This window comes from Gossypium arboreum, chromosome 3, assembly GCF_025698485.1.
Source record: "Gossypium arboreum isolate Shixiya-1 chromosome 3, ASM2569848v2, whole genome shotgun sequence".
In the NCBI taxonomy this organism is placed as follows: Eukaryota; Viridiplantae; Streptophyta; class Magnoliopsida; order Malvales; family Malvaceae; genus Gossypium; species Gossypium arboreum.
The window spans coordinates 41,817,693-41,830,690 of NC_069072.1; the positions used below are offsets into that span (position 1 = coordinate 41,817,693).

At 33.5% G+C, this 12,998-nt stretch overlaps 1 protein-coding gene across 1 annotated transcript; it reads right to left on the bottom strand.

Moving 5' to 3' along the window:
* Positions 1-10,146: 10,146 nt before the first annotated feature.
* Positions 10,147-11,633, bottom strand: LOC108465115 (zinc transporter 7-like). Its single transcript, XM_017765430.2, has 3 exons — positions 10,942-11,633; positions 10,715-10,864; positions 10,147-10,630 (listed from the first exon to the last, which is right to left on the bottom strand). Exons 1-3 carry the CDS (start codon positions 11,551-11,553, stop codon positions 10,325-10,327), a joined length of 1,068 nt encoding a protein of 355 aa, XP_017620919.1. The 5' UTR covers positions 11,554-11,633; the 3' UTR covers positions 10,147-10,324.
* Between the last annotated feature and the right edge of the window lie 1,365 nt (positions 11,634-12,998).

Genomic DNA, 12,998 nt, shown 5'->3' on the forward strand with positions numbered 1-12,998 from the left:
GTAGAATAGCCATATAAGACAATAAGACAAGCATGCACATACAAATATAGCATATTATCATTCAAGAAACTATTAAACAAATTGCAAGAGGATATTTCAAAGGTTTCATGATTTTGGAAAATTGCTCAACCAATTTTTATAACTTGAAAGGAAAAATCATCCTTACTTTAAATGGCAAGCCTTGTTGTCTTGCATTGTTTAGATTTCTAACAACTTCCGCATATACCGACACTTTTTCTCAACAACCGGCTTGTCACCTAAAGGTAGAAGCCCAACGCGTAAGGACCGGAAGAAACATGAGAACTAGAAGCCATGGGAACCATTTGACCTGAACGAATACCACCAACGCTTTTATCAATCATGTTTGTCTTAGGTAATGTTGAAATTCGCTTAAACTCGTAAGAAGTCCCGTTTTCCTTTTGCCAATCTTCCCGCAAGGCATTAGACACCACCAATCAAACGTGTAAAAGCGAAAACCTATAAACTTAGTTGTCATCGATTTGTTAAATTTTAGGTTCAATGATTCTAAGTTATTTGCAATGCACCAAAATTTAAGAGGAACAAAATGTATAATAGAGATTACAAGCCATCTCGGATAATATCGAAATAAACAATTACACACATACAAACAAGAAATAGAGTGAGGCCTATGACATAGCTTGTAAGTAAAAGTCTCCTTTTATCTGTTAGTGGATTAAAGGAGAGTGAATCAAGAATCGGGTTAAAACCTTAGTCATGAAGCACACCTCCTTGTCGCATAGGTTTGAAGAAGAATCAATTTGGTATGTAAAAGAACATTCAAATGTGCAAGTAGTTTAACTACAAATGCCCTTTATTTTATTTCACAAGGTGTTGAATGTACCAAATTGCTATAATTCACATTATGCAACAACCAGTTAGTAAATAGCAATTGGATCTGAATACATGATCTAACCCAAAAGAATGTGATTAGCCAGCGGAAATGAGCCATTAGTCATTATCCATCGAACTTATATTAAAAGTATTCCATAGAGCAAACAGTACCTGCTGCAGATACTCCTCAACGCTTGTTGCTTCAGTAGGGAAAACATCCTCAAATGTTGTCTTGCAGAAAGATGATCAAGAGAGGAAAACATGGTTTGTGAGATTGCAGTAAAGAGAAAACTATGAAAAGGGGGAGAGGGACCTTGAAGCAAGATTGTGAAGCAATCAATAGCAAAGCTCTCTAAAGTTGACCATACACATGCGTTTTAGGATAAAAGTAGCATTTAAACAGTAAAAATACAAAAGCTGAAATCAAATATCATTTAATCATAACAGATAAAGTTTGAGGGAAGGGGGAAAATGTCCTTATCTTGACATATCGTTATCAATATCCATTCCCCTCAAAATATCTATTAAATAGCCTTATATGCCAAAGAAAAACAAGTAACAAATTTTATGGTAGGTTTAGGGGGTTCTTGAGCTAGAAGCCTCAAAAGTTGAGCTACCATAAATGAAAATGTGGAAAATAATACTTACCTTCAATTCAAAAGACTTCACATCGCGTGTAAGCTGTTCAGCGTTAATTCCCTCCCATGCAAGTAGCCTTAAAACACAACAGAGACCATTTTTATATATTCTGCATGGTAAATAAATAATCTGGGAGAAATAAACAAAAGATAACCCTTCAAATTGTTGCTTAAAGCCAAGTTTGCAACCTAAACAATGTTCTAAGCTAACAACTTCCTTTTACTTTCTTAGCTAACATTCATGCATCTGCTTAACAGATCGTGAATACAAGAATCACAAGAGTAATGAATTAAAATTATAAAGTATAAAGTTACCTTGTGGCAGAATGGATTGAGAAAGAGTCTCGCCTTAAGGTTTTGCCTTGAGCTTCTTTGATAGTGCTTCTAACGATCTAAGTTTCTCCGAATAAAATTATTGTAAGTGATTGTCGTTGAAAACCTCATGTATGGGATCTATATCACTGAAATTTCCTTTTTAAACAATAATCTCAAATGAGATACATACCAACCAAGATTCAATCACTGAAAACAAACAAACAAAAATTTTAAACATTTTTCAATTTGCTTGGATCAACAAATAGATAACCCTCCAACCAAGGTTTTTAACTCTAAGCTACTAACATCAAACATTAACTTGAATTACCGATATATTGATGAATGTTACTATAATTTATTGACATTATCAAGGAGATGGTACATTCACTTAATATCATCGTAGTAACAACTAATATCCATAATATGAATTGATAATAAATATTAACGAAATATAGATAAATATGATGAACATTATGGGTATCATAGTCCATGTCTCCAACAGAAACATTCAAAAGGAGATGACCTAAGGAAAAGTATTTATTAGTTATTCTCATTATAATACAAAATAATGGATGAATAAAAGTTCATGGTTAAATTTCATAAAACCACTACATCATTTCATTGTGTCGTGTTCCTAATTTATTGTTGGTTAAATTGTCTACATAAGCCATTTCTTACCCTCCATAATAGATCTCTAAAAACCAATTTTCTGCTGAAGTTAAAGAAAATGAATCCCCATTAATAACTGGTTATTTAGTGGAAAACAATATTAAGTCACTTCTAATCCAATCAGTTTACTAGTTAAAGGAATTAACAGAACTTGACAAAGACATGGCCTCCATTTAGCTAAATTTCTCATCTAAAACATTAATAGACATTTTAAGTTAAAGATTCTTGATTTTTCATACTATAATTTAATTTAGCAGCACTATAACAAAGCATTTGCTGAATTAACCTTCAGAAGCAAACATTAATACAATTAGAGCTTAGAAATACATGAAAATGCAGTGGTTCATTTGCCTATTACTAAAACTTCCTCAATCATTACATTAAAGCGGAGAGATAAACCAGATATTACTCTTGGACTACAGCTTTAGCGAGCCTTCATTTCTACTCCCTTGAACAGTCTCACTTAAAAAAACACAACTTTGAACGAGGCATGAGAAATTTCCAGAAATTTTCAGCCTCAAGAAATATATGAACCATAGAAGGGTTTTCGCATTTCAATATCTCCTAAACTACCTCCTTTCCCTCATTTTCTAGGCATCCAAACATAGCATAACCAGAAGCAAAAGCAAAAGCAAAAAAAAATTCACAAAAACCTAATCACTTTCCCCTTTTCTTTAACAACGTTTGTCTCGATTCATTACAAACTCGAGCATTGTGTAAATTGATATTGAGAGAGAGAGAGAGTAACAGGACCTGAAGAGGAGGAAATTGAGCAGAAGGAGCAGCTTGCTTAAGAAGCTTGGTGGATGAGTGGAGAAGATCGGTCCAACTACTCATGCCTTGCTCACTCGCCATAGCTCTCATGTGAATCACTGATGCGAGGGAAAGCTCAAGAATTTTACTCTTCAATTTATATTTTCTAAAATAGATACAAAAAATGCAAGAAATGCATTTTTAAAACAGATACAAAAAATAGAAGTTTCTAAAACAGATTTGAACTTAGACTTACTAGATTTCGGCAAAAATCAAAGGGATAGAGATTTAGAGATGGAGATTTAGAGAAGCAAGAAATGCATTGAGAGAGATGCTGAGGATTAGGGATCAGTATGGCGACACGGAAATGGTGGAAGGATTTTGATTTGGGGATTTCGATTTGGGGGAAAAATTAGATATGTTTTGGGGATATCGATTTTAGGTGGAAATTTTAGACGTTCCAATGGGTAAAATTTGGGGATAAAATTAATAAGGGATTTCGGGATTGTGGTTTAGGAGAAACAAAATAGGTTTTTAGTAGAGTAAAACGGCGTAGTTTTGTTCCAAGTGCTTATCTTTTGCGGCGTTTTTCAAAAAAACACCACAAAAAATCATTTTATTTATTTTGCTTAAGATCCCTTGTTTTGTCTGGTGAAAATTATTAGTCAAATGATTTTATAAAATATTTATTATTACTATTTTTATAAATTTATTTGATGATATAATGCTGAATATATGAATTTCCTCTGTAGACAAAGCCTAAAATACTAATTTAAATTTTTGTTTTTAGTGTTAGATTTTATAAAAAATGTTGACTTTTTTTGTCACTTTTGCTCGATTTGAATATAGTATTGAAGTCGAAGCTATTAATTTCCTTTTACTTATTTGAAAAGATAAAACCAAAATAATAATTTATATTTTCTTTTGGTTTAATGTATAATTTGATACCCGAGTTTGATATTTTTAGTATTTAATTCGAGTTTTAGAGTTAATTTGATGATAATTCATGTTTAGATAATAATATTAGTTATTATTTTTTGCTAAAACAACCCTAAAATCATAATTAAATTACATCCATAAATGAAAATTTAAATAAATTCACAATTCACAATTGGCGTTGAATGTTAATTGCTAAGACTCAGTCAACAGTAGTCAACAGTTGGGTGACATCCTAATACCATCAAACATGTCGTCTAATTTGTATGCCAACACACCAATGTTGTTCAATTGTAGTTCATGTTTCAAAGGTTTAGACCTTTTTCTTCCCTTTCAAACCCCATTCAGTTTTAAGCTACACTCTTTCAAATTGAAATTCTTTAATTGTATTTGATATCGTTTCAAACCCCATTCAGTTTTAATTTCATAATTTATTACGAACATAAGCTTTTACATTAATATCTATGTATATACACATCAACATCCATATGATGTTTTTTAGAGTTTAGGGTTTTAGGGGTTATAGTTTAGTGTTTAGGTGTTTTTAGGATTTAGGGGTTTAGTGTTTTAGGGGTTATAGATTAGTGTTTATTATTTTTTTAGGGTTTAGGATTTTAAGGATTATATGACTTTTAGCAGCGTTTTGCCAAAAGCGCCACTAATGCTCTGATTTCTAATGCTCTGGTTTTTAGCGGCGTTTTACCAAAAGCGCCGCTATTGCTCTATTTTTAGCGGCGTTTTACCAAAAAAGGCCGCTATTGCTCCGTGTTTTATAATTTTTACGGCGTTTTTTGATAAAACACCGCTAAGCCTTATTTTCCTGTAGTGAAAAAAAAAAAACATTTGCCTTAAATTGCTTTCTATAGAACATTAATATTGCAATCTAGTATGGAAGTAGTTGACTCCCTCTTTAACAGGTTATCCATCTGTTTTGTTATTCTTTCATTACGTTGACTCGTTTAACATCTATAAGTGCTTTCTAAAAGAATATTATTAATTTATACCTGAACTAGGAAAATTGCAGCTAATCTATATCCCCGTGAGGCCCACTTGCAAACATGATAAGGGAGAGGTAAGATTTAAATCGAAAAAGTCATGGCAAATCTCAGAAGCAGCAACTTGCAAACGCATTGTTTTTTCTGCTATTTGTTAATGGAGTGCAACACTATGTCTTAAATAATAACTCTACAAAGGCTTATTAGGTGATTCCCCACTAAAACATCTATTCTGGGCTGCCAAATAAATATAAAAGTTACTAGATAGGGGTTGGGGAGCAACAAAGAGAACAAGTTTCAATACTAAACATATAAAGAAAGGTTAGGTAAAAAATATTCTGCACTACTCTTTATATCTGTTAATTTATTATTAAACTTATTGTCTGTGCATGAATGCAAAATGATGAGAAAATATTATATTAGAAGCTACAGGATGTAGCTTTAATATTCCTATGTTCTAATCCTAGAATATTTGTTGATGCCTTATTCCCTTCCTACCTAGGCTTTCCTGCTGTCCAATGCAGCAAAGTATGCCCCACCTGTTTTGAACATGTAATTTTGGAGGCTGCTACGAATACTATGATATAGTTTCATAAATTATGATATTGTTGGCCTGTTAGCCAGACCAGTAGATGAAGAACAAGAGAGGTTGCTTTATTCCGTTGTTTGAAAGGAGAGTGCCAAAATCTGTGAATATGACTGGGAAATTTGGAAGCAGATCAAAGCCTTTCATGCATAATATATGAAAAGGATGAATGAATGCCAAACTTTTTGAGCAACACCTGAAAGACTACTAAAGCTGCCAAAATAGGGAGTTGAACCCGACATGATTGACAGATGGTAAGTCCTGTGGGGGGGAAAAAACAAAATACACAAAGCTGGGATAGGCCATTCCCATGACTTGATAGCGTGTGGGTACCATAATATATGCTATTTGTGGAAGTTGAATGCCAAATTGACTATTCATCCATGATTTCAGGTGCAGAATATGAGCAACTTAACATGTATCACTGATTATACACCCCCCAAAAAAAAAAAAATCACTGCTAATTTGACTATACTGTGTGATACAAGATGAACTTTGCGCTGTTCATCAATGTTGGTAATATCGGTCTGTTACAAACCCCGTTCAACTAGTAGAATACTGTCCTTATGTATAATTCAGAATTGTCCTTTTCGTAGAATGCATTTGTTTATGTGTACGGGTATGTGTGGAAAAGACTTGATCAGCCAATAATTTTAACCCTTCACAGCTCTGTCCATGCCTTATAGTTGAAGCTTATGATGCCTAAAGTATATAGTTTTTAAGGTGATGAGATGGATGAAGAGAAGGACAACGTCGATAGAAAAAGCTGAATACCTTTCAGAATCAAAGCATACACCATCTAGGTTTAATCCTATGTATTGCCTAAAATTGGAACTGTTTCTTCAATAAATTTGATTATCATTGGCAAATTGGAGGATGAGCTAAGTTTTCTGGGGTCCTACCAATTAAAGAAAACAACAAAGAACAAAAAAAAGAGGTTTGAAAAGTAAAAGAATAAATGGGGATCACTAATGGCTGTTCTTTACCCCCATACATGCCTAGCCTAGTTATGTTGCTATAGGCATAACTAGTATGCAGAAGGAAAAGGGCCAAAAGGGGAACTACAAATGCGAAAGCAGTGCTAAGTACGGAGGGGGACTGGATTAACACCTAATCCATTTGATGCCAAGCATCATCTGAGAGAGCAACATTTGAATTGAAACACAAAATTGTGCTCAAGTGGGTCCTTTATACTAGTGACCTTAGGTGCCTGCTGCACCTTTCTTGCATCCAATTGCACAACCCGTCAATTCAACCCCAATATATCAACTCTCTCTCTCTCTCTACCCTCTCTTCATTGCTCACTTGTGCCTGTATCTGCAGATATGTGGCTATATCCATTAACACATTTGTATCCAAATTCATGATGAAACTAAGGATTAATAGGTTACATATGTTAATAAGAACATATTTTGCAGTGCTCCTAGCAAAGTCTTGTTGTAAGATAAGTACCATGTTTCACTGCTAGGAAGTTTTATGAAGTAAGTATTATCTTGGGAAAATCTTCATCAAAAGGAATTGAACCATAGAAATTGTAACAGGTGTTGGACAAAAATCAAATAGAAAGTTAAAATAAAGGAGAATCGATATTTTACGAAAAGTTAAGGCCTATCAAGTTTAGACCTGTATCCTCTACATGCGAGGCAAAATTACAAGTTTAATCATTCAATTATTTTTTAAGAGGGTTCACGTATATAAACCCATTCAACGTTTTGGTATTTAACTAATATGGGATTTAAGCCTTTATTTTTCCTCAACAATATTTCCAAGTAGCTTACCTAGAGCATCAATTTCTTATTCACCACTCAATCATTTTGATCATATGATAAATTATTGTAAAGGTCTTATGAAGTAGAATATGAAATCATAATTTTATGATTCAACTCTCCACCTTTACCTATTAAGAATATACCTTAAAGTTCCCATAAAAATACAATTTTTCTAACAACAGGAGTGTCTGCATTTGTACTTTCATAATGGTAAACAATCATCGCTATTCATGCATATGGGGGGGGGGGGTTAAAAAAAGTTGAGGTATGCATTGTTTTTAGTACAGTCTCTAAAAATTTTATTGCCCGCAACAATTGGTTACTTATAGTAATGTTAGGGGGGGTCTCTTGGAAATTCTGTGACCACACAAGGGTACCATACTGCAAAACTTTGCTACCATTACCAGTACCAAATGTCCATTGTCTCCACTTCCCCCCACTTAAACAACCCTACCTTTTTCTTTTCTTTTTTTTGCTTTTGATTTCTTTCTTGTGGTCCTCACATTTGGCAGTTATTGGTTCAAACAAGATAAGCTCATCACCATCGTTCCTTATTAAAAAACAAGTTTCAGTTTCATCAGTTTTTTTTTCCCTTTACTGATATTTTTCAAAACCTACACATTGCCTTGTTGTCAATGACAAATATTTTGTTTGTTTAATAATGGTGGATGGTGGCATTAGAATATTACTGACTCGCATGGTTGTTTTTCTGCGCTGACCTTAACTTGGTTAAAGTCTTAATCCACTAACAATGTGGATACTACAAAGTTTTTTAGGTGCTTTAAAGAACTAAACTTTTAGTTTAACCAGTGATCTTCGCAATAATATATATATGTATATCAGTACTACATTCTCATTGTCCTTCTGACTCTGGTTTAATAGTGGTTTATGTGGAATTTTTTTGATAGCTCCAAAGGTTCCTACAGGAAGCATTCATCAATGATTGGATATTTTCTTTTCATGAAAGTATTGGTACTGTCTCCATCATATTCTTCCTAGTACAATCACTTAAGTAACAGTGTTTTCCAAATTCACAACCAATCGACGAGCCACAGTGATTAATCACCATCAATCAGAGTATTAATCAATCCACTGGAAAGACCTAACTTCTTTCTAGTAACTCTGTTAGGTCCCTAGCTTGCTTAATGATCTCATACCATATCCCTGAAAACGAATGCAACCATCTGTAACATATAAATTATATTATTTGAAATTTCCTATGGGATTGATTAAATGGATTCTTCAAGTATCCTAAGCCACGAGTCTCATTAGCCCCACGCATTAAGCCATTAATCATCCAATTCCCTAATGACAAAATACATAAGCAAATATGCTCTTACCTGCTTTGTGAAGATGTGCGGTGCTTTACATACCATCATCATCACTTTTGAACCTAACCAAAAAAGTGGAGCAAGCATGTCAACTTCAAAATTTTGGTGTCTCCATAAACAAGTAAATTGCCTCGTCGGACTAACTCATGTTTCAAACACTTGACTGACTATATAACTCTAGTAGGGTTAAACTAAACCATGGTTTTATGTATAGATACATACATGAAAAGTAAAAGTTATATCCAACTATGATTTCCCATTTATGACCTTGCTTGTACATACATAATAGCATACCGTACAAAGATATTGTTTCATTGTATATTTTAATCTCATGCACACACATTTCGCATACTGTACAAAGATATTGTTTCATTGTATCATTAGTCTCATTAAAATTAACCTCACTTCGGCGATATACCTAAATCCTCATACGGCCTATAAAAGAGTGTGGAGGCAAATAAGTGCTCATTCACAGGGTATACCATACCAAAGCCACTCACAAAAAGCCTTTTATTGCATGAGGGGACACTTTGGTCTATTGTGGCCTCCCCATTTTTTTTATTTGAATAGGACAAAATTATTTGCCGCATATATCTCCTTTCTTGCACATTGAAATATATATAGTATAGCCACATGATCAAACTTTTTCAATAATTCTGCTCTTCCTTCTTTCTTTATATTTCTTTTGATATGTGGTCACTATTAATGTCAGTCACTTGCTCATCCTATGATCACCTTTAACTATTAATGCATTTGAAACTTCTGGACAAAAATCAGAAACAGTAGAAGCCTTTTTGATATTTGAGACTGTTTTTTAACCCCCAATTAATCCCTCAAAGTCTTGTGGATGATTCTAGTAAGCTGTAAATTAATCCTGTTAGGTACTAGTCAATTAATGTGCAGTGAATTGGCATGGTATGATGGTTCAACATATAAAATTGCATATATAACTGGAGGGATGAAAGTGCTACTTAAAGATTTCAAGCTATTTGCTTAGCTTAACCAACATAGGGCAACAAGGAAGATAAGCAAACCAGAGATGATAAATGGAGGAAATAGAAAATCTTCCATCTACCGAAAGCAGGCTGTCGCTATCGTTTTGTCTTTGAGGAGAAGGGTTTTATACAACATTTATTTGTTTATTTATAGCATAACTCTGTCCTTATAGCTTGCACCAAAGAGACTTTGTGGCTATAAGCATTGGCTTAAAGACATCTACATCTGATGTAACATTAAACAGTTTAAATTATAATGATATTGACACAAAATTGAAGTTTGCATACTTTTCTGATATATATACTTTTGTAATGAGCCCTGCAATATGGAGTAAACGATCTTAAAGATCAATGTTCAAGCCTTGTTGCCTAAATTCTTTGCCTAAATTTTATAATTTGACTGAATAAGTGTTGATTCACTATAAACTCATCTGTTGAAGCAAAAAAAAAAAAAAGATTAAAAAACTACAAAAAGACATGTATGACTAAGCCCATTTTGCCATCAAAGACATAAATCCAGCACCAAGTAAAACTGCGACATATGACCAAGCCTGGAGCTTCATATTTGTTTGAAGCTTAGGGCCCAGAAAATCAGCTGCAAGGAGATCGACCAGTGCCATGTAATTCAGCAACCCTGCTGAGCAAGCATTAAGTAGTCCCAACACAATAAGTGAAGTTGGACTCGTCTCACTGTAAACCTTAGACAAACCAATTCCAAGAACTATTCCAAGTGGCGTTGTGGCTGAAAAGAAGAATACCATGATTGCTTTCATTTTTATCTCATATTCAGCCTGCACATATCAAACATAATGTTAATCAATATTGTACACTAAATGGGTGTTTGAATGAGAAAATAGTGCAATGTTGGGGGTTACCTGCAGTATGCATCCACCAAGTCCCATCCCCTCAAACATTTGATGGAAGCAAAGGGCAGCAATGAGTGATCGAATGGTGCATTGATTGCCAGAGGCTCCCATTGCAAGACCAATCACCACTGAATGAACTACAATTCCCAACTCTAATACCTACATTTTGGAAATATATAATGTAAAGACTTGAAAAGCAAAACCATCGAATTTGAGGATTCAACATGTATATATACCTGAGCTATAACTCGATGCCTTAACAATTGTGATGATACGTCGTCATTCATCTCAAGTGAATGGCTATTGCCGTGCTGAAAATTATCGATTGGTACAACGTTCGTATTTTCCAATCCACCACCATTGTTAGCCTCCGCCATTAAAGCTTTACCGCAACGTTTCTTGTATACACTCATTGCAAATGAATCCACCATAAGGGTCAACACAGCCGACAGCATTGCGACGAAGGTTGTGAAAGGGAACTTCCTCCATGGGTTTTCAGGCAAACACCCAGACATAAGGTCGTTGAAAGAATCCGGTAGCACGTGCATGTACCCAGTCGCTAGAATAACACCGGAGGCGAATGCCTTGACAATGGTGAACAAGTCCCTGTCGGGTTTAAGTGACGGAACCTGACGAGAAAACAATGGTAGACACACGCCAATCATGCTGGATAGTAAAATTGCGAAAATGGCAATGATTTTTAGCTTCATGGATTCTCTGTAGTTATGGCATCCATTAGTCTTGGTCTCTGCTTCACATTGAGCTAATACAAGTGGAGTAGAAGATGAAAAGATGATGAAAAGAACAAGGAAGATTGAGTTTGCAAGGGATTTTAGAACCGATTTCATGGCTGCCAAGAAAGATTTACAATTACGTTGGATTGTGAGGCTTAACCGCCTGGTTTAGAGGGAATGAATATATACATTTTATGGCCAAATATTACTCGAATTTTTTTTTGCCTCATTTGTACTTTTTCAGATTTGGTGATATTATTGTGATAAAAATTTCTAATATGTCCTTTCTTCGTTTTAGAGGATCGTTGATTGAGTGGTAAATTTAACGAGAAATGTGATAATATTTTGGTATTTTAGCCTCGAAAAAGGGAAACATGTGCATGGCGTGTGATATGTGTGACCTACCTTAGACTTTCTCGACCTTTGACTTTTCTAATAACACTAAGCACACGTCAGACGTAAGCCTTTTCGCTAACGTGGGAATTCTTTTTCCATGCAACTTTAAAATATTTTAAACTTTTTATCTCCTCCTTTTATTATTCACACTATTAATTTAAAATGATATTTTTAAAGAAAAGTAAAATGTTATTCTATAATTTTAAAATTAAAATTAAAAATAAAGTAAAAGATAAAATGAATGATAGTTTTTGCAATAGCTTCAAAATCTCAAATCAATATTTTTACAATATTTATTTTTTAAAATTTTCATTTTAAATTATGTCTCATAAGATTTAACGTCTCATTTAATAACTTTAGCAATAAAAGAACATTATTGATATAATATTGATAATTTGAAAATGTAATTTACAATATTTTGAGTTTGAAGACTATTTTAGAATAAGGGCCATTGTTTGGAGATGTTTGGTGCAATTAACTCTAATAATAATGACATGACAAAATTTAAAAAGGTTAAGTTAGAATTTTGGAGATATATTATTGGAAGAAAAGTCACAGATCCTTAAAAAAAAAACATAATTCATAGACTATAAATATTTAAAAAATGGTAAACTAGATTGTAGGTCACTCAACTAGCTTAAGTTTCTATTTTGGTGGCCAAACTTTTAAAAGTTTCAAAATGATCATTCAACTAGGGTTGGTTAAAAAATTAGTATAATAACAAATTTATCCTTCAACTTTTACCTATTATGTCGACTTAGTCATAATTTTAAGAAATTAACCTTCAACATTACAAAATTATCTTAATTTGGTCCTAATTCTAAAAAAATACATAAATATTTAAAATATATAATAAATTTAAAATATAGAATTTTACACTAAAGTTTGTATAAAAAAATAAAATTTTACATTGTAGTTTCTTTAATAACAATTGCAAGCCTAGAAATTTAACAACAGTAATAACAATAATATTGTACTCGGCAGACTCAAACTATATATTATCTTCACTTAAACACCATGTATTTATAATACACGTTAACCTTACCTTCAAGGTTGTTGTTGCTTGTGTTTGAACCACCGCTTCCTCCACCAGAGCTGTTGCTTTGCCTTTTCCTCCAGCTCTACCATTGTTGGCATTTTATCAACAATAAAAGTAGAAAACA

Coding starts and splice junctions, on each gene's coding strand:
- LOC108465115 (XM_017765430.2), bottom strand. CDS start 11,553: ATGAAATCGGTTCTAAAATCCCTTGCAAACTCAATCTTCCTTGTTCTT. Junction 10,865..10,941: donor GGCATCGAGTTATAGCTCAG/GTATATATACAT, acceptor TCCAAAATGTAG/GTATTAGAGTTGGGAATTGT. Junction 10,631..10,714: donor TTGGTGGATGCATACTGCAG/GTAACCCCCAAC, acceptor TGATATGTGCAG/GCTGAATATGAGATAAAAAT.